Source organism: Pteropus alecto, unplaced genomic scaffold, assembly GCF_000325575.1.
Source record: "Pteropus alecto unplaced genomic scaffold, ASM32557v1 scaffold177, whole genome shotgun sequence".
NCBI classification, from domain to species: Eukaryota; Metazoa; Chordata; class Mammalia; order Chiroptera; family Pteropodidae; genus Pteropus; species Pteropus alecto.
This window is the reverse complement of record NW_006442207.1, coordinates 4,469,458-4,491,069: the sequence shown is the minus strand read 5'-3', so window position 1 is coordinate 4,491,069 and position 21,612 is coordinate 4,469,458. Positions and strand designations below refer to the sequence as shown.

At 34.5% G+C, this 21,612-nt stretch overlaps 1 protein-coding gene across 2 annotated transcripts; it reads right to left on the bottom strand.

Annotated features, from left to right (window-relative positions):
- Nucleotides 1-745: 745 nt before the first annotated feature.
- DCLRE1A (DNA cross-link repair 1A) lies at nucleotides 746-21,593 on the bottom strand. 2 transcript variants are annotated; one of them, XM_006920847.3, is made up of 10 exons: nucleotides 21,517-21,593; nucleotides 19,952-21,023; nucleotides 16,333-18,024; nucleotides 14,719-14,852; nucleotides 13,549-13,667; nucleotides 10,775-10,915; nucleotides 9,138-9,283; nucleotides 8,196-8,350; nucleotides 2,935-3,076; nucleotides 746-1,932 (listed from the first exon to the last, which is right to left on the bottom strand). In XM_006920847.3, exons 2-10 carry the CDS (start codon nucleotides 20,424-20,426, stop codon nucleotides 1,772-1,774), a joined length of 3,165 nt encoding a protein of 1,054 aa, XP_006920909.1. In that variant the 5' UTR covers nucleotides 20,427-21,023; nucleotides 21,517-21,593; the 3' UTR covers nucleotides 746-1,771. The 2 variants fall into 2 exon arrangements, with proteins under 2 accessions (XP_006920909.1, XP_006920910.1); XM_006920848.3 differs by lacking the exon at nucleotides 21,517-21,593 and adding an exon at nucleotides 21,189-21,336.
- Between the last annotated feature and the right edge of the window lie 19 nt (nucleotides 21,594-21,612).

Below are 21,612 nucleotides of genomic sequence, written 5' to 3'. Positions count from 1 at the left end.
AGTCATGAGAACTTGAAATCCACCTGTTACCACTGCATCTGGTAGTTCAATGTTCAATGTCAGATAAGATGGTAAAGAAGCTTCCTGAAAAGTTCCAAATACATATATAGTAAAACATTTTCCCCTATGTTGGCTTCATTCTATTTCTCCTTCTCTACACACGTTTGGGATGCTCAAGAGCTATCATCCACTTATTTTGGGTTGATAGATTTCTCCTTCTTTTGTTCCACTTTAAAATTGAAAATTTTAACCTACCAAAGTGTTAGGTATTGAAACTAAGAATCTCATATACAGCTGTCAACAGAGCCCAGGAAAGTTTCGTTATGACTGTGACTTATTTATAAAACTATCTGGGATGGTCCCTAAATGAGGTTTTGGATATTCTGCGGCAACAGCAGTGAAACAAAATCATTCCAAGCCACCATAAATGGTGGTCTGTGTAGAAAGATGTGTTTGCATTTTAAATGATAAAAAGGTCGAGGCTGCTCTTAAATCACATGACTGGATTTTCAAAATAAAACCTTCAAAATCATGAAAAATCTTTTTACTAGTGAAAAATGATAATTCTAGGAAAAATAGAATGACCCTAAATGACTTGACCATTTCCTCTTTGTTATAAATACCAATCTCTCTCGAATATATAACATTTTTATACTTATAACTCATAATTTATAACTTATAAAAACCTTAAGGCACCAAACCCAAATTAAAATATTTTACATGTGTAAATAAAGTCAACTGAGAACATAGTTTAATTGGATTTATTACCGCTGTGCCCCTAAAAGCTTTTCCTCCCCTACATGTGATACTTACAGACCTTACCTCCATACAAAGCAAAATATAAGCTTATGAAAATAAAGTTCATGGAGAATAATATCCTCCTGGTGACTGTAATCATTACTGAAAATGAGTTTCCATAAAAACATTTATTAAGAAATTCCAAGTTAATTTCATTGCTAGAGGTAATGCAAGAAACACATGAATAAATTCATTATGCTAGCCATTTTCTTATTTAAACTCTATAAAGAAATTTTTAATATGCATTGGCCTAAAATTTTCATTTTTGGATCAGCTATTTAATCTGTATTGGAGAGATCGAGATTCATGAATAAATTATATAATCTCACTTTTTAAAAAAAATACAGCAATCTAAACTTTTAGTTCTTCAGTATCTTGAGTAAAGAGTTCAGATAAACATCATTCATGCAAACTTTCCTCCATCCTTTATTGAGTGATTATCTAGGCTCTCTGAGTCATCTTCTTCAGAGTAAAATGAATAATTATTTTCATCAAAATTTATAAAATTGCATGAAAAGCACGTTATAAATCCTAAAAACCAAGACACTACATAGCAAACTTAAGATTATTTTTTTATTTAAGTGTACTTATATGAAAGTTTTATCACATAAAAATATCCCCCATATTAAATAATTTCAAAGATACATAATTACTTATATAAGTTTTCAATCTAGTTATCTATTATAGTGAATCTTTTTGGTCCCCGAACCTGCCTTTATTTCCTCTTAAGGCTGGATGCAGAATATAATTGCCCCCATGGGGAGGGGCAAGAATCAAGGATACTAGGGAGACCAGTCTCAGTTATCACTGATGATGCTGAGAGGCACTCAGCACCATGAACACATTATTTAAACGTAAATAAGAAAATAAGCTAAATGCATGACCTTCGTGAGTTTTTGCACATAAAGTATATTTCATACCATTAAAAATTTAACTACTAACAAATTATACACCTAAGTCCTTCCAGGTAACATCAATAATCAGCTTCCAGTTTCCATTCTTTAAAATATTTCTCCATGGTGCTCCTGGATTTCCAGGTGCCAACATTCACGGTAGGTATGATTTTCTGGGGCTTCAGCCACTGAACAAACCGTTTCATTTCTAGGTAGCTGCTGTGTTCACTATAAGGAATTCCTGGAACACACAAAAAAAGATATTGCCTACTAAAAATCGAATTAATTTTTTTTAAATGTACAAGCCCAAAATAAAATAAAGTAGAAAAGGAAAGCAATCCAGAGTATTTTTGTCAAAACCCCCTTGATGCTTTATTTCTGTTTTAAAAAAAAATCGTTATTTTATGGATTAAACATTAAAATATGAAAGCTTTGAACATTAAAAGAATCCATTTTCTTTGTAGACAATAATATGCATTTACATAGGTTCTTATTTATAATGAGGCTTTTCTTTTTAAATAATTCTTCCATTTGAGCACTTAGCTCAGCTGTGAATTTCAGAAAAATCATGGAAGAAATATGAGTAAATTTTGAAGAACAATAAGCAGGAGACTCTTGATCTCCAGAACAAGTAAGCCGATTCCAGTTTCCGAGCTTCGTCTACATAAAAAATAAGCAAAAAGAAAAAAATGAAATCCTAAAAATCCCTTGATCTTCCTTACTGAAGATCAAGTACCATGGTGAAAAGAGGGTCCTGTTCTGAGTAAATGAGGGTCTTCAGAGGCTGAAAGTCACCAGACTAGTGACATATCAAAACTGTTTCCATCAGCCATTCATGTAATAAGCCAATTTTTGAGGACAATGGTAAAGCTCCTCCAAGAAATGAAAAATTTCACATCTATAACTCTGGTTGTCATCATTTCTAATCCATTGTCACAGTGTCATCTAAACTTCCAGTACACAGTGGTGCCATCCCTCCCTTCGAGTAGTTCTATAATTTTCTCTACGTATCACTGGTCGCAAATAAATGATCTGTATTAGCCATGTCTATTTACTATGATCATACTCCTTTATATCAGTTCGCAATGAATTAAATAGGTTTAGAGTACACAGAGCGATTTGAAACTCTTGAATTATTAAAGATTCTTTCGTGCCTGTTTTCCTCGCATTTTAATTTTCCAGCTCTTCTTAAAAATGTAAAGTAATTACAAACATTAAAAGTGAGAAAATTTAATAGTTATACCATATATTGCAATGTTTCCTTTGGTCTGGGGAATAACATCTGCTATACTCGTTAACTTATTAGAATGTGTCCATCCTGTAGGTCGAAAAGCCAAAATCTGATCATATCTCCCATCACACGTCTTCAAATGACTCTGTAAACCCTGGTAAGTAAAAACAGGATATTGATTTAATGATCAGTGAAGACGGGTTATATGAATAAAACAGAATGATTAAAGATGTTCCATCGGCACAGTCCCAGAGAGTTTCCACTTGGTAAGCATTAGCTTGCAACAATCTAGCTCGTGCTTCCAAATAAATAAAATCACTAGGGGGAAAAAAAAAATCTTTTCCCATTTCCTTATCTAAACTTAAACATGCTTGAGTACATGTTTTAAAAAAAGTAAGATGAGGCAACTTTAAACTTAAGTAATTGTGTATTTTAAAAATTACAATTCGGATAGCTACTAAAAAAAACCTCTCCAAATCCTACTACTACGAGGATGTTAATATTAGAGATACTAGTATGTATCTAACAGAATTCCTATTACAGCTAATATTATTACCATTGGCAAACATTAATCCAAACATATCCCCATACATTACACCAAAAGAGAACTGACAGATGGATAGTGAGAGGGAAATAATTTTATGTACTCGACAAAAGACATACATTTTAAGGATGCATAGCAGTAGTCTCCTCAGGAATTCTTTCCGCCTTTAAATACGAACTAGAAAATATTAAAACTTCTCATGCTGCTACAATTGGAAGTAATGTGCTTCCCTAACAAATCAGGAATAGGATACAGAACTTTCCAAACTAAAGTCATTATAAGTGATGACATTTGATAAAATTCTTAGAAATTCAATAACCAAAGTTCAATCTTTGAAAGATAAAAGAAATCCAATTAAAGATAATAACAGCACAAAGAATATAAAAAAAGTCTAACACTTTGGTCTTAAGCCTATACCCAGAGTTACAAAGCCTTAGTGTAAATTTATAATAAAATTCTAGTTTTATTTTAAAATAAAAAACCTGAACTGCACACAGTGTCATCTTGGATTTCCAAGTCTCCTTTTTTTTCCTAAATCATACATTCTCTGAACTATTATCTAAAAGATGCTGGTATCTATTCATCCATCTACCTGTTCACTCGTCCAGTAAATATCTGCTCCACTATTAAGGCCAGGTGCTGGTGTCAGAGTGGTAGAGGACAGACACAGCCTTCACCTTCTGGAAGCTGACAGCCTAAGGGACAGACAGTCCAGAAACCCTACCTTCTGAGTCTTTTTTTCCCCCATGGAAACCATCTGCCCTTTCTTAACGTTTTCTAACTCTCATCATCTATTTCTCCATCAGCACCTAGGAGCCTTACAGATTGACCTCTTCACAAAGGACTCATTTTTTAGTATAAATTCCTAAAAATGGAATTGTTGAGTTAAAGGATTAACCCCTAATTTCTACTATTATCCAAGTGGATGAGAGTGCAAATTTCTCTGAATGTCGACACAGAAATACTACCTTTTAAAAAATGGTAGAATCTGGTAGAAGCCAAATATATCATTGTTGTTTTACTTTTATTTTTGATTACTAGTAAGAGGCTGAACATTTTATTTTTATCAGATATTTATATTTCACTGATGAATAACAATCATTTCTTTGTATCAAACAATGACTTTTTATTAATTTGAAGTCAATACAAGAATACTTAGTCATTTCTTACCAGTCATATTTCTTACCAACTACTGACCTCCCCCTAGCTAACGTAATGCTACTTGCTCAATTACTAATCTTACTCCCCTTGTCCTCACAAATAGGAAACTGAGGTTTACAGCAATTATACATGTAATACCACAACTTTCAATATAGGTATCAAACTTATCCATTCTTACTTGTCTCTGCAAAAACACTCAGGAGAATTAAATGAGAAGTAACTTCTGCTTTTCATGAGACAAATTAGTTAACACAAAAATACCATTAACCTGTGCCACAAACAAAAACATACGGCATTATCACATAAGCCAAACATACAGAAAGATCTGCCAATGGCCACTAGTCATTCATTAACCACACACAACTGGAGAACCACTATCATGGGTAATTTGATTTATTCAGCATAAAGTTCTATGACTTTGTCTCCCTGTTTATTGGTAACCAGTTTGTGATGAAAACGCTTTTGGTATATGCCACTAGGACTTTTTTTCAGTATGCAAGTAATCATCTGTAAGATTACTGTCATAATGTTTTACCATATTCAGTGAATCAAGTTTAAATCAGGGTGGTAGTCAACTTTAATATTACATACATAAATTTGAGTTGTTGAACTAAATAGCATGAAAGGTATTACTCATAGGGTTTAAGGCTTTCAAGCATGTCTTAGAAACTCTGGAAACTCTATCAGGATATATTTTCAAAAAAGTCATTAGCTCTGATGCAACAAAACTATTTTTGGCTGGTAAAAAAAAAGCTTCAAGTACTAGCTAAAATATAGCTTCATGGTAACCAGCAGCTTCTGCTCCATCTGTGTTTTGAAGATAAGAAATCGTCAAAAATGTCATTAACATCTGGTTAACTTTATTGGAGGAAGAGGAAGGTCTCCTGAAGGCAATACCAACAACAGATGACAAATACAGAAAAAAACAATGATTTCACATCATTCTTTTTTCAAAAACGCTAGCTTCAAAAACAACAACAAAAACACCAAACAGGTTCAAATGAACATTTCTGAGACGTTAAAACTGATCTGAATTCCTGGATAAAAAATTGTACTTGGGTTTATTATTTGAAGATTTAATTCTTAAGTTTGGATCTACATATATATGATCTCTAAAAGAAAGTAATGTGTATCAGTACAAACAACCTATAAATTTATATGTTGCAAGGGAATTGTCAGAGAGGAAGAGGAGGCCCTCTTCCTGTTTGAGGCTAATGAATCCCTCTACCTCTATTTCCAGATCCTTCTCAGAAAGTTAACTTCATTAATTGTTCTCCTCTCTCATGTATCTTCGCTTTCTCCATATCACTGTGTAAAAACCCTCATCTCTTACAGCTAACAAACTCCCTTTTGTGCACCTCCCCCTGGCTGTGAACACATGTGGCTCCTCTTCACAGCCATGCTCTATTGCTGCTTCTCTCCTGTCCCTCACCTTCCATTCGTTCATTCATTCATGTTTTTGTCTTCGAGGCAGACACTTCAGTGGTTTTTAGTATATTCACAAAGTTGTATGGCCATCACAACTATCTAATTCTAGGACATTTTCAGCACCCGAAAAAGAAACACCGTACCCATCAGCACTCTCCATTCCCTCTTCCTCAAGCCTTGACAACCAGCGATCTACTTACTGCCTCTACAGTTTTACCAATTCTGGACATTTCATATAAATGGAATCATATAAAATATAGCCTTTTGTGACCTGGCTTCTTTCGCTTGGTATAACGTTCTCAAGGTTCATTTACAGAGTAGTATGTTTAGTACTCCATTCGTTTTTATAGCTGAATAATATTTCCATTTTATGGACATGTCACATTTTGTTTGTCATCATTTGATTGGCATTTGAGTTGTTTCTACTTTTCGGCTATTATAAATGATGATATTATGAAATTTTTCAATTTTCTTGGCCACATACCTAGGACTGGAATTGCTGGTGATATGGTCACTCCATGTCTAACTTTTTAAGAAATTATCAAACTGTTTTCCATAGCGGCTGCGCCACTTTGCAAGCTTCCAATTTCACCAAGCTTCCAATTTCTCCACGTCCTCACCAACAACTGGCACGCTCTCTCTCTTTTTTTTAATATAGCTATCCTTGTAAGTGTGAAGTGCTGTCTCACTGTGGTTTTGATTTGCAGTCCCTGATGGCTAACAATATTGAGCCTCTTTTCATGGGCTTATTGGCCATTTGTGTATGTTCTCACTCAGGTGGTCATCTGTATACCTTCTCATCCATTCCTCAGCCCTCTGCCGTCTGGCTTCCTCTAACATCTTTTCACTGAATCGGTTCTTGTACAGGTCACCAAAGATATTCTAATTGTCAAATTGCCATTCTCTCCTCACGTGACCTCTCTGCGGCATATGGCATCTTGAAACACTTTCTTAAAAAGCTTTAGTCCTTTCATTTCCATAAAACTGACTCCTCCACTTCCACTGTCCTCCTAAATGGATAATTTATTCAAATAGAACAAACTAAGGAGGAAATAAAACTAACACAAAAATAATACAAATATGTTATAGCTTCCTTGGGACATTTGTGTTTATTTTATGATTAATCAACATCTCATTAGCTCCACACAAATTGGATGCCTCCCAAATTTAAAACAAGTTTGCAAGGCTGGCTAAAACACCAATGGACCAAACTCTGACCTGATTATCCCTCAAATTTCTTACGAATTATATACCCATGAAAATAGGCCATAAAAATTTTACCCTAATCTCATGAAGAAAGGAGTAATTATAGCAGTTAGAATTTCCTTATTCAAGGGATAGATCTCAAATATTTACTTTCTTTATACAATAGAAGTATTATTATTTATAAGATAGATACAGTAATCAGCATCCTAGGCTATTTCAAAAAGTTCCATAAAAATTATTTCACGGATGTCAGAGCAAGAGTGAAAATACATTTTCTGTGTACAGTATATTTTGAATAGTTTTTAATACACGGGTTTGATGTATTCCATTGCTGGGTGTCAAAATGTCAGCAAATGGAATAAATCTTAGTATATAAATAAATCTGACAAATAAGCCCTCTGAATCACAGTGAAGTCACATCTTATATATCTCAATTTATACCTCAGAACTAACACTAGAACTTCCTATTAGGATGTGCCTCAGTATTATATTTAATTCTCACAAGTAAATTTCTAACAGATATCAATATTATAGGGGCTTAATATTAACACAGAATAGATCTGAAGAAAAGTAAGAACTTCTCAGAATTCTCCACTCCTTTCTCCACTCATCCAGGAAGAACTGGAAAACGAGCTTAAGAACAGGTCTGAATGACCAGACAGTTGTATATTTTTCTACTTTTGTTTCTTCCCTTATGACAGCTCACTAGTTCCCAAACTCCTGGTGGGCATATGAATTATTATAGAGCTGCATCCACAAAAAACTAACATTTTAAATTCCCCTTAAGAAATTTTCTAGGGCAAAGTTTACCATAGGTGATTTCGTTATAAATGAATTCCTCTATGTGAAATGCAGGTAAATGGCATTCTAGTTTACGATCATCAGATCACCTTTTCTAGTTCATCCTCAAAAGATATACCTCTGGAATGCTTACCTTAAAATTAATTTTCATCATTGGAAGAAGGTGAACCAGTGAACTGCACATGTCTGTAGTGATGAGGGAATTAATTTCTGGTATATTGAGGCACTGTAATGTTTTATATTTTTCTTTGGACATGCCCACTTTAGAACCTAAAACATCAGCAATGGCTGTAGGCAAAGGAAAAGGTTAAAAATAGTAAAATTACAGCTTATAAGAAAAATAATAAAATTACAACTTAAATTTTAAAATAAAGATTTACCAAATAAAAAGAAATGTAAAACATTTACATTGTCATAATATCACAAAAAGGCTGAATAATTTTGTTAGTTGACTGTGTGGAATAAATTGTGGGAAAACCAAGGAATTTATTTTTTAAAACCTAGTATTTAAAAACTGCAAAATATGTATAGAAAGGGGTAGAAGGATGGAAGAAACCAAATTTAGAGGAGTTAAAACCCTGGCTTCATCATTACATATCTTAATGTTTGACATCATGTGACCATAGTTAAGAAGAAATGGAAAATACTGTACAAAATAACACAAAACTATCTAGACAAACTATAGTTAACATATCCAAAAATCATTTAGGAACAAAAATGAAAAGTATTCTCTAAGAATTGATGGTTTTCATCAAAGAATGCAGTAATACAACTATGCACTAGTCATCTTTCAAAGTTTATTTAAATACTAATGTAGCGTGGGCATTTGCTCTATAAACATTTTGTAGGTATAAAGGCTGCCATAAACACACTTACCAAATGCTTCCATTAGGTTAAGCCTTTCAAAGTGTAAATGAATCAGACTGTATCAAATTTTCCTTCAACTTCGAAGGTAATATTGAATCATTTCAGGAAATAAATATCAAGTACAAGAATAGAGACTGACAGGGCTTTATGCAAAAAGAAGCTGATCTTTATAATATATTAATGTAAATTAGATACAGCTAACACCCACCTAGGAAGACTTTCTCTTTTCCAATAGAATAAGTGCCACAGACAACAAGAGTCCGTGGGTTTAGAGTTACAGCCTCAAAGGCAGTGTTGACGGCAAACTGGATCACCTCTTGCTGAGACGGAAAGGAGTATTCTGGGCTACAGTATCTGTAATATGGAAATGTGGTACTTATTAAAAAGAGCAACAAGAAAGCCATAGCATTAAATTAGATGCTATTTTAAAAAATAAGCTTTAGCAATATTACACATAACAGCAGTATAATATACTTACACCACTGCAAGTTATCTCATTGCCTATGATTAAAATATTTACCAGCTATTGATAATTTATGATTGAAGTATGCATTTTCAGTATACTTTTTTTCACTGTTTCTTTTACCACCTTCGAATAAAAAAAAACTGCCTTTTTTTCTTCAAGTATATTTCTAGCCAGCCAACTCTTTTAGCTGTGAATTATAAACCTCAATATCTTTTTTTTAATTTTTTAAATCATTATCAAATAAAATACTATAAATAGGAATTATTTTTGGACTAAAGTCTAATATAGTAAAGAAAATTATTAAAATAATGAAACAAAACATGAATTTAGTGTAGTTTTAAGTCAGTTAACATTCGCATAGTTGTTCTCTTCTTAGAAGATATAGAAATATATATAGCATTACAGGAATATAACAAATCCAGTTGGGTCTACTTCAAAACAATAACACCCAATGAAAAACTAACCCTATATATAGACAACTTTATATATATTTGAAATGAAAATTAAGTGTTTTATCACTAAAAAAGTCATACAGTACAAACACCAAAGAAATATTTTCCCAATTTTCAAAATTGTTTTGCTGGTCAGCCATCGGAATAGAGAAACAATTTTGTCTTTTCTCTTATAAAAACCCAAAGAAATTCAGAATTGTATACAAAATAGTACTAAGTAACAAGAAAAGGTTTCTTTTTTTTAAAAAAACAAACTTATTTTCTTAATATATCTAGTATTTAATATGTACATACAAAATGGAAAAATTAGTGTTAGCAAATTGGATGTGAAAAGACCATCTTTTACTAAAACATGCCATACAAACTCACTTCTCCTTGAAACAGGCTGAAATAGGTAACATAATTTGTAACAAATTGCTGAGGTACTTTAATAATAAAAAAATTTTGGTTTATACCATTATGTTTATAGCACTTAGTAAGTCAAAGTTGTCACTTATGAATTACCTTTTTGAGAAAAGCGCAAATTCTGAATACTCTGAAATAGAATCGTATTTTGGCCTCAGTTTTCAGTTATACTTAATAGTTACAGATACCTTGAAAGGATAACCTTAAAAAGGTGCTTTCCTAAAATCTGACCCCCAAATTTTCCTCCTTGTTTCAATAATAGGATTCCCAGACAAACCATGTTTTCAAAAGGAAATTTAAAAAAAAAATGAGCTATAGTCAGTTAAGACATGTAATCCCAACTTTGTCCTTAAGAAAATGTGTTTTTTTTTTTCAAACAGCATCCCTCTGATAAATAGCCTTGAAATGATCACTGACAAAAGCCATCATTTTGATTAGCTAAACAAATGTTCCAATTATTCATAATACACAGGGCAAATGTTGTCATGGGAAAAAGCAGCACACAAAGAAAGCCTCTCTTACGTGGTATCTAGGTAAAGCGTGTGGACTTTCTGGCCAGCAAGAAGAGAACGTTCCATGGTGGGATCTGCTCGGAAGTCTCCCGTGTGTAATGTGACATTACCATTAGGAAGATAAAAAAGGATCATGACGGCACCTGGACAGCTGAACACAAACATGTCAAAAATATTCTTAACACGGGCAAAGCAACTAAAGGAAGAGTACTTATTTCAATATCAAGTTAGTATACTTTATTAGCTGATCACAATGACAAAGCATTATACTATAGAAAATCTAGCACTTTAAGGAAATTTAAATCATAAAAATTGGTGTGCTGGAAGGGATTAATTCAGTAGCCCTGGGTTGCTCAAACAGCACACATTCCCAGGAAAGGCCTGTCTTTAAGACTAGCTCTTGGGAGATGAGTTCTGAGTGCTTGGAATATTCCGCTCATAAGAGTGCATTGTGCATGCCTGAGGCACTGGGCCATGTGTTACCAGTGTCATCAGGCAGTTTATGCTAACAATGTGATCTGCAGCGATTGCTTGTTTTTGCTGTAAGGAACTGGAGTCTAAGTAGCTTGAGGTCAGTCACGTGGTATTCCATGCATCCTTGACTGGTCCTCAATAAAAACCCTGAACAAGGCTCCAGTGAGCTTCCCTGATTGGCAACACTTCATGTGTTGTTACATGTTGTTGCTGAGAAAATTAAGCACGTCTGTGCCACTCCACTAGAAGAGAACACCTGGAAACTGTGCCTAGTTTCTCCTGGGTTCATTCCCATTTGCTTTTTCCCTTTGCTAATTTTAATCTGTAATAAGCTGTAACCACAAGTTTAACAGCTTTGCTGAGTCCCGTGAGTCCTCCTAGTGAACCACTGAGTTTAAAGATGGTCTTGGGGACCCCTGACACAATGGGGTTTGGAAATTACTGCCAAAGTACAAGGAACTTTAATTTTGAATTTTAAGAAAACACAAGAAATAATTACATTTGTAATAAAAACTGTCCCCTTACCTCCCTGTCCCAAAACTTCAGACCCTAATGATTTTACTGGGAAATTCTATCACACATTTTAGGAAGAAATAATACCAATACTACACGACATCTTTCAGAAAATAAAGAAGGGCCGGTATTACCCTGAAATCAAAACTAGACAAAAGCAATATAAAAAATATAGACCAATACCCATCATGAAAAGGCATAAAATTCCTTAACAAAATATTAGCATATCAAATCCAACAAATTTTTAAAAAAAGAGTAATAACATGAAGACTGAGTGGGGTTTATCACAGCAATGCAAGGCTGGCTTAACGTTAAAAAAGTCTATCATTGCAATTTACCATGTTAACATTATAAAGGAGAAAAATTATATAATCATCTCAATAGATACACTGAAAGCTTTTCTCCTTAAGATCAGGAGCAAAGCAGTATGTCTGCTCTCACCACTCCTACTCAACATTGTACTAAAGGTGTAAGCCTGTACAATAAAGGAGAGAAAAAAAACATCCCAAATGGAAAGTAAAAAGTAAAACAAAATTGTCTTTATTCACAGATGACATGATCGTACATGCAGAAAAATTTTCAAGAATATACAAAAAAACCTACAACTAATGAGCAAGTCTGGCAAGATCTCAGGATACAAAGTCAATAAACTAAAATCAATGGTACATCGAGAGTTCAGTGGATAAACAAACTGTAGTGTGTCCTTACAAGAGATACGACTTGGTAATAAAAAGGAATACACTACTAATATATAATATACACAATGCATGAACGACTCTCAAAAACATGATAAGTAACAGAAACTGGACATAAAAGAGCAGATATTCTATGATTTCATTTAGATGAATCCCTAAGAAAGACAAATCTAATCCATAGTGCTAAGAAATAGATCAGTGTTTTTCTGGGCCAGACGACTGACTGAAAGAACACAGGAACATTTTGGAAAATGTTTCTATATTTTTATCATGGCAGGAATTACACGGGTGTGCACTTTTGTCAAAACACAGCAAACAGTTAAAATGGGTCATTTATGTAAATTATACCTGAATAAAGCCGACCAAAAAAAAAAAAATCAGAACGTGAGTTGTCCTAACCAGTGATTAAAAAAAGAAACAGCAGCAAAATTAGCAGACGATAACTTCAAGGCAAACTGAAGAAAGATACTGGCCTAGATTTTAGGAATCCTAGATTTGTCTTAATTTGAATTCTCGAAGCATCTATGATTTCTAAGGTACATGAGGCTACCAGTCTATGAAAAAAAAGTAAAAAGCATAGTTGAAAGTTGCATTTTTGCAATGTGAATACTGATAGTACTTTAAATTTTTTTAAAAATGAGAGAAAGAGGAAAACCTGCATTTCCAAGAAAAAAATCTTCCAAGTCTTTAGTATCAAAGACTAAAGAATTACTTAAAGGGAAAAAGAAAATCCTGATATCTTAATGAAGTACAAGCTGCTAATTTATATGTGACATTAAAGGAAATGGTAAAAGGTTATCTCTTAAAAACAGCAGTAATATGTTAACGTATCTTTTTTTTTTTTAAGGAGTCTCATGTCAAGCATAGTAATTTAAATTGGATTAAAAAAATGGGTTCGATAACAGAAGATCTCTACATTTACACTCTGATTCTGTAATTGGGTACACTATTTTTTTTTTTCAAAAGGAGAAACGTGTTTAACTCAAGTTTTAGGAAATATCAAGCCTATTCCAAGAAAAAAGTTCTTAAATAACCATGCTAACGTGTTTTCCTTTTGAATATTTAAAAAATAGGCTGTTATTAAAATAACTTTAATACTTACTGATTGGCATCAAGCAAAACAACTTTGACACCATTCACTACACATTCAGTGTCCACTGGCAATGAATGGATATATTGTTCTTGCACATGAAGTTTGCTCTTCAACAAATTGCCAGTTATCTGCAAAACAGGACGTGCTTATCTTTGATCCAGCAAAATACTAAATATTTTATTTCCTATCTAGTTTAGAACCTAAGCATCTTAATCATCTCCCTGCTCTCCCACTTAATATTCAATGTAAACCCTCCAGAGTGCCAGGAAAAACTTCCTAAAATGACTGTCATGATTCTGCTTAAACAATATCACCAGCTCTTACTCACCTATGAAAAGTCTATCCCTGGCATGACAAACAGTTCATGATCTGACCCCTGCAGGTTTACCTCCTGTTATTTCCTATGTCTTATTTAGCCATTCTGAAATATTTGAAGTGGCGGCGATGGTTCTATTTCCCAGATGTCTGTGCCTTTATAACAAACTCTACTGTCTACTTGGAATGTTCTCCTCTCTTTCATCTGCCTGGTTCTGATATCAGACAGAGCTGTATTCAAATTCTGGCTCTGCCATTACTAGCTCCATGAGTTGGGGCATGTCACTTAACCTTTCCAAGCCTCAGTTGTTTGTAAAAAGGATAATTCAAGAATGCTTGAAGATTTAATCAAATTCTACCAAAGCCCTTAGTGGTAGGCATTGAAATGTTCCCCTTTCAATAATCAGTTCACACTGTCTCATCATGAAGCCTTCTTTAACCTGACCTGGGATAGCGTAAAGCATTCCTTTCTCTCCCTTCTGGGCATTCTGTTCACTTTCCTATTACAATACTGATCCCATCCTGGTATTATTTATGAATGTGTTCCCTAAAGGCTGTAAGCTCCTTAGGTATTTTGCCTTGAATATTTTTTACACACTCGATAAATGATTATTAAATGAAACTTAGGTTTTTTTTAGTACATTGTGAACTAGTTTATTGTTTCCATACAACAAAGCATATATTAAAAAAAACTATTGTAACAACTGACAATAACACATTTTAGAATCTCAATGTGGAATCTGTTTTCTCATACGTCGTCTAGTAGAATGATAGATCTTATACTTTTAATGATTCTTTTTTAACCAAATTGCTTAGAAATTCATTGCATTCTATAAATTCAGAATTTGAAATACTAAAACTTACCTCACTACAATAAACAGGAAATGTGAAGTTTTTAGACAATCCAGCATAATGATCAGAATGAAAATGTGTGAGAAAATAGGCTGTACAACCTTCAACCAACCCATACTGAAAGGCATCAACTGTAAAGCTAGTTCCTGCAATGAAAACACCAACACAGCTGTTTGAGCAATAGCTAACAAAGTAAAAGATATCCAATTTGATGATAAACACTTAACCCTCTAACATCTTCACATTTCACCGCTAATTTAACTTTATAATTTAAAACTTATACCACGTTAATTCAGCAAAAGGTGATACTAGAGATGAAAATGAGTCTTGTCAGTTTCTACTAAAAATCCCAGTATAGGCTTATTAAAAATGAATAACTATACAAAAAAAAGCCAAAATGCGAAGGTACAAAACGATTACATCTTTGTTTTATTTTGAACATGATTTCTTTGAATATTTTCCTGATACTTACTGGACCCCAAAATTCCTTTACTTCTGCAAAACAGCAAAGGAGAATGCTAACTTCTAAAAAGTGAATTCTCGGTGGGGGATAGTGATATGCTTCTAAGGGGATAAAAAGGATTGAAGACTCAAAATATCTTACATATCACAATAGTTTGTGGCCCTCCAAAGGGCCACAGTACAGTAACAGAAAAACAGTATATCAGTATTTCATTGCTGGGGGTGGCGGGATGGAGGAGAGGGAGGGAGGCAAGAAAAAAAATGCCTAAAAAACAATCCCTAGAGAAGTAATAGTAATAATAAGGTTGAGCTATTCAAAAATGTATTCATGAAATATCCAAGTATGCTGACTGTGACATGCAAGTAAAAAGCAAACCTTCGCAATTCTATTCAGATTTATCAACACATGGCATACCAATTCACTGAAAACACAGAAATTCAATCGGAACAATTATGAAAAACAAAACTAGTAGTATAATGTACATAAGTGCTTTCTCTAAATATTTTGAACAAATTATAGCTGTAGAACAGCAATAAAACACTCTTCAAAATCTTTCTGCAACCAAATGTATTTTGGCAGTTTTATTTTATTTTTTTTTCAGAAGTTATTGGTTTCTTTAACAATAAAATTAATTTCACCACAGATTTTTCTACTAACTCATCTATAAATGCACGAGAAACCACTGTGAAAAGCCTGAAAAACTAAGTTATTCTATGGTTTTAAAATGTCTGGCATTTATGACCTGTACGACCTGTGGCATTTTCCTTCTTTGAAGCTATTTAGTTCTTTGCATTTCTCTTAAGTGCTTAGAGACTGTCTTTTATTTGTTACTTACAGAGAGCACTTCCTCTTTCTGTATTAAGCTGATGTTTACTAGTCTGTCAAATCTGTAATAGTTACACACTATGTATAGTATCTTCCTTCCATATAGAATGTTTAATAAAATTTTACTGAATGGAGGGAAAACGATTAAATACATACACATACACACACACACACACACACACACACACACACAAAATCTATGTTACAAGTTGATGAAGTATAAAAACAAAGGAAACAAAAAATTGTTTCATGTACAAACATACAACATGGGCAACGAATGTGAAATTCAAAAAAGTTCATTCTCTGTACATACATTAAGCATTGATATTTCAGCTTACCAGGTATTTTCTTATAGAATGGACATGTCCTTTTTCTCAATTCTCCTGCATTAGATGACTCTGGGATTTTCATGTTGCCTCTGTGCAGCCCGCCAGAAGCTGATTTTATGAAGACTTTCTCTTTACTTAAACGGACTCTTCCAGCTTCTGTCCTGTTACTGAGGTGATCTGTCTTCTGTGTTTCTTCCTGTAGTGAATCTGACTTTTTACGTCTCTTTCTTTGCCACTGTAATCTTTTACTAGGAAGTTCCACAGATTGCCAATTCTCATGTAAACTCTTTGCATCAAGTTCTAAATCACTTAGAGATTTTTCTGCTTTTCTCTTGCGCTGCCGGGACCTCCTTTCCTTAGGACTTACGACGGGATTTAAGTCCATCCCTTCTAATGCACTTTCCCTCATCGATTTCTCTTCTTTTCTTTTGGGTGGTAGACCAAAATACACACCTATATCCATTTGCTTCATTACCTTGGTAGAAGGTTGTGTTACATTACACTTAGGACTAGATGGCAACATTTTCAAAGACTTTGCAGCAGTAGGTGTGCTAGAAAATGTTTCTGCATTTAAAACCATAGCTTTACTGCCTAGCATACCATCTAATGCCTTTCTGCAGGAACATACTAAGCTGGTACTGTTCTTAGCACTGAAGTTCTTACTTGATAATTCTCTAACTTTACTTTGGGTTGGATGGAAAGAATGACACCCTCCTCCCTGGCTTTCAAAAGATTTTGACAGTTCACTTTCAATTAATGGAAGAGAAATTTGATTATAAACAGCTGATTCTTCAGTTACCTGTTTCTGTTTATTTGACAGACATAAGTGAAATTGTGGCTCATCAGCTTTTGCCTTAGTGGCTTGATAACTAGAAGCAAGCTCCCCTGCTAATGCAGGTGGAAACAATAAAAAATTATCATCGGTATTTGCTAGATCATGATGCAAAATAATGCCCTCATTTTGGAAAATAAGTTGAGACGGATCATTTAGAGTTTTGTTATTATACAATTCCTCATTGTATGTATCTTGAGTTAAGAAGCTATTCACTTTGGGGCAGCTCTTCTCCTGGTCCTTCAGTAAGGGACCATGGAATTTTTCAAACAAACTACAGCTGTTGTCATCTTCCTCTAGGCTGCCATCTTTAGAGTTTTCTGTAAAAAATAGTTCAGGTTGTGAATCATCCAGCTTTCCATTTATATCGTAAGTTTCGTCATCACTTTGAAGTGGAGAATAGGAGATATCGCAGTCGCTAAAATCATTCTTTGGCAATGGCAAATTTATGTGTTCTGAATTGTTTTGGCTACCTAATTCTTCAGCAAGAGGCAAACCAATTCCTACCAGTTTGTTATTATTTACACATTGCACAAATTGTGGAGCTTGTTGGGATGTTTGGATATTTGTTGAAAAGGAAATTGTTTTATTGCTTTCAGTTGGAGACTGAGATTTTCTCAGACACTGTGTCATCATCAAGGGATCAGTTGAAACATGTTTTAAGTTCTCAGTTTGTTTCTGATACAGAGACCATCTTTCCTCAAGGTTACAAAGAAGGCCTGACTTAGTCTCACTATAACTACCAACTAACCCATGTGATGGACTGCTAACAGGACTATTACTAGCCCTGCTTTGAGCAAGCAGGAGGTGAGTGTATCTCTTGTAATGAGAAGGAATTGTTGAGGTACACAGAAGACCATCAGGACACTCTGAAAATTTTAATAAAGAAAAAGTATTATAGGATCAAACACAGACTAAGTTTTGACTGCATCAGCACTATACATTAACACATAAGTAGATAGTCATCAGCCCTACTTTGAGGCCTTAGGACAATAGCTATCTTTACACAAATCAAAAGGTCAGCATAAAATAACAGTAATCTAGTATGGTTTTTCAAGGTGCTAGTTATTATTTTTCAATCAAATACTCTTAAATTTCTTTTCAAATAATATTTTCTCAAAAAAATGTTTAAGACTAACACCTTTTTTCCCCCCCTAAGTAACTCTCACAATTATGAGGTCCTTCAAAATCCACGTCATGCTTGCATTACGTATTTCTTACACACATACTACAAACCGACACCATCAGTTTCACTAGTTCACTATCGCTCAGACAATAAAGAATAAAGGAGACTGGTATGCTTCTCAAAGAACTATAGTTCTACCCCAATTTTTACCTTATCAAGCAACACAGATTATGACAATTGTAGTACCGAACTGGATTCCATTATTTAATATTCACACTGAATACAATAACAATAATAATCTTAATTATATCTGTTCATACCCTGGCCAATTTAGAGTCTGTTCTAAGATGTGAAATTCAATTTGATAAATGTTAATAATAAGGTTTTAAGAATCTGGAAACCAAACCCCATCATATCATCATCGTTGAGAAATATTCTGTAAACCATCTTGGCATATTCCCTTGTATGTTCATTTTCAAGTTTATAAGAAAATGATCCCCCCACCCCCCGCCAAAAAAAAGATGTTACATTAAATTAGAAGACTACATTGCTTAAAACTTAAAATCACGTCATAACAGTATGTTATAGAGTTCAATTCAAGAAGAGTCCATCTGAGATTCTATTCAAAAGAGTATAGTCAGAAAAAAAAAAAAAAGCAAAGAAAAATCTCTGATGTGGCTTTATCTATAAGACATTTCACCCTGAGGTGTTGACCATGGGACTCCAAATTCTATTTCTGATTTTTAAGCCACTTAAAAGCAAATTACTAGCATTTGATGAAGCTTTCACTTGTTACACTTCTATAGAAAGGTTAATGCCAAATTTTAAAATAAGGTTTTTTTGCATCTTCAAGCAGACCTTTAAAATGATAACGAGGTTAATAATAAAATGTCTTCTGAGTCATATTTAACATGAAAGCCATACTTACTATTATTTTTATTTTACTGAATTTTAATTCTTTGAGATTTAAAAATCTATTTCTGGTATATGTAAGTTTAGAATACACAAATCATCATGATCCATTCTCTGCATACTCCAAGTTGGATTTTTTACATTTTTAACATGACATTTATTATATATTTTAAAAGATAAAAAACACGGCATTACTTTTGTTACAGACTGGTACATTTTTATTAAAATCTTAATAATCTAAGATTCTTTCTCAATACCTCCTACTGTGCATTAGTATGATGAATCTAACATAACCACATTTAGAGGACTGGACTATGTTCATAAGTCTCTAACTCCATTTCAAAAAAGAAAACAAAATGAGCAAGTTGTTTAACTTTCAAGAACCCACATCTATAAAATGTCAATACCACCTACCCTGTGCAGTCTTTGTGACAGTCAAGTAAGTAAACAGAGCGAAAGTATCTAGGATGGTATGTGCTCAATTAACATTTATGAAAAATAACAGATGTTTGGAGACTTTCATGAAATAAAATGCATTTAAACTGTTTTCAAGTTTGCGACATTCTTTACAATTATACCATCAACTTATCTTTTTATCCTTCTCAAGGGTAAATGCATTCCTTGTTTGCCCCTAGGGTCATTTATACTTACAGTGTCTCATCTCTTTGGTTTATTGGCGTATTGCTTGTTTCACTGGACTGATACGTCCCGCCTAATGCAGGTCTATTTAAAGACCACTATCCTTTTCGTAATCTTACCTGTTTCAGAGACTGGTGGAGAATCCAAACACTCAAAAACATGCCATCGAGGTGTTTGACCTAGCAATGAGGAAAAAGGCATCTGGCAGTTTGGACAGTACCCATCATAAACTGGACGTATCTTTGGAGATACTTTTTTGTTTCTGGGAGTCCTACAGTGCTTTCCTGGAGTGCCTTGGGACTGCTGGATACCATCTTCACAACTAGAATTCTGACTAGAAGCTACAGAAGGCTGACTACCTGTTTCTCTAAGACATATTTCAGGGTCCTTCGCCTTCTCTTCAGCTTCCACAATTCTTTTATTTCTGTTTCGTTTTGACCGTTTTTTCCCATCTATTGCTTTTTCAACAGATTTTGGAATATTCTCAGAGCAATTTTTTGGATGTATTGGTTTTAGTCTTCTTTTGGATTTGTATTCCCAAATGTCTTCTTCAGAAAAAGTATCTTCTAACATGGCAAAAATGATTTTTATCATTTAAGCACTAATCTTAATTAGAGAGTCCATTTCTCATAACAAAATTTTTTAATGGAATTATTTTGCTGACAAAAAGTAACGAAAATCTCACTAACCTGATGGGACTCTAAAGTGCTGGTAATAAATATACTGGCAAACTACAAACCTTATACCTGCTGTTCCATTTACACCACAATTAAAATTATGAGAACCTACCCAGGGGTAGCATCTAAGAAGTTTTCTATTGTGGCTACTATGTCATCCAGGTATCTTGGCCTTTTCCAGAATTTGATTCATAAGAATCATTTATACTTTGAAAATTAAGCTCTAAAGGGACTTTTAGAACGAGCTTTGTAAAATTGTTATAAAGCTCCTATCGGTTCAACTGGACATGGTTCAAGTAACTCACAAATCCATCGGTCCCTGGGCAACTGACTCAGCAGGTACAAACACTGAATGGCTACCATAGTTTGCTAATTAACATTAGTCATTCCATAATCAAATAAGTGTGTGTTTCGTAATAAACGTTAATTGCCCTTATCAATGCCTCGTAGATATTCAACAAACTTCAGTTTCCTGGGTACTCCACCATCTTGCTTCGGCAGCAACGAACAAACACTGCACAATAAACAAATAAAACTGAAATATGTGAAGTCGTGCCTGCACTGAGGCCAGCCACACTCTTAACTCTAGCCCTCCTCCCTCCACCAGCCCGATGCCTCCAGGGGCTCTACCTTCACCTTGGACCCAGGAGGGTGCAAAGTTAAGTGAGCGAGGCCTTACCATCTCCAGGGCAGGGAGCGAAAGAACTGCTAGCACAGCCCGCTCCATAAAAGCAATCACGGCCTTTCCCTCCTGGTGACAGAGGCGCGCCCTCAGGGATCCCCGCCGCCCACCTGCCACCACCATCCCCCTCCCCCAGCAGCTCCAGCTGCGTCCGCTCCCCTTCGCACCCCCTCCCTCCTGTTCGGCTGACAATCTATTCGCGCCCGCACTTTCAGTACTGCAGAGCTACGAAATATTGCTTTTGTGTGTAAGCCAAAACCATCTACCGATCCCTCTCAACTTTTAATAAAAAGCCCCTCCCCAGAGGATATCCCAGCTCCATTACCTTTCCTGTCTTGGCGGGAACTGCTTCCCCGCCGCCAATGCTGTGTCGAATCGGCTGGTCCCGGTCTAAGAGGCGGACTTTAAAAAAAATGAAAAA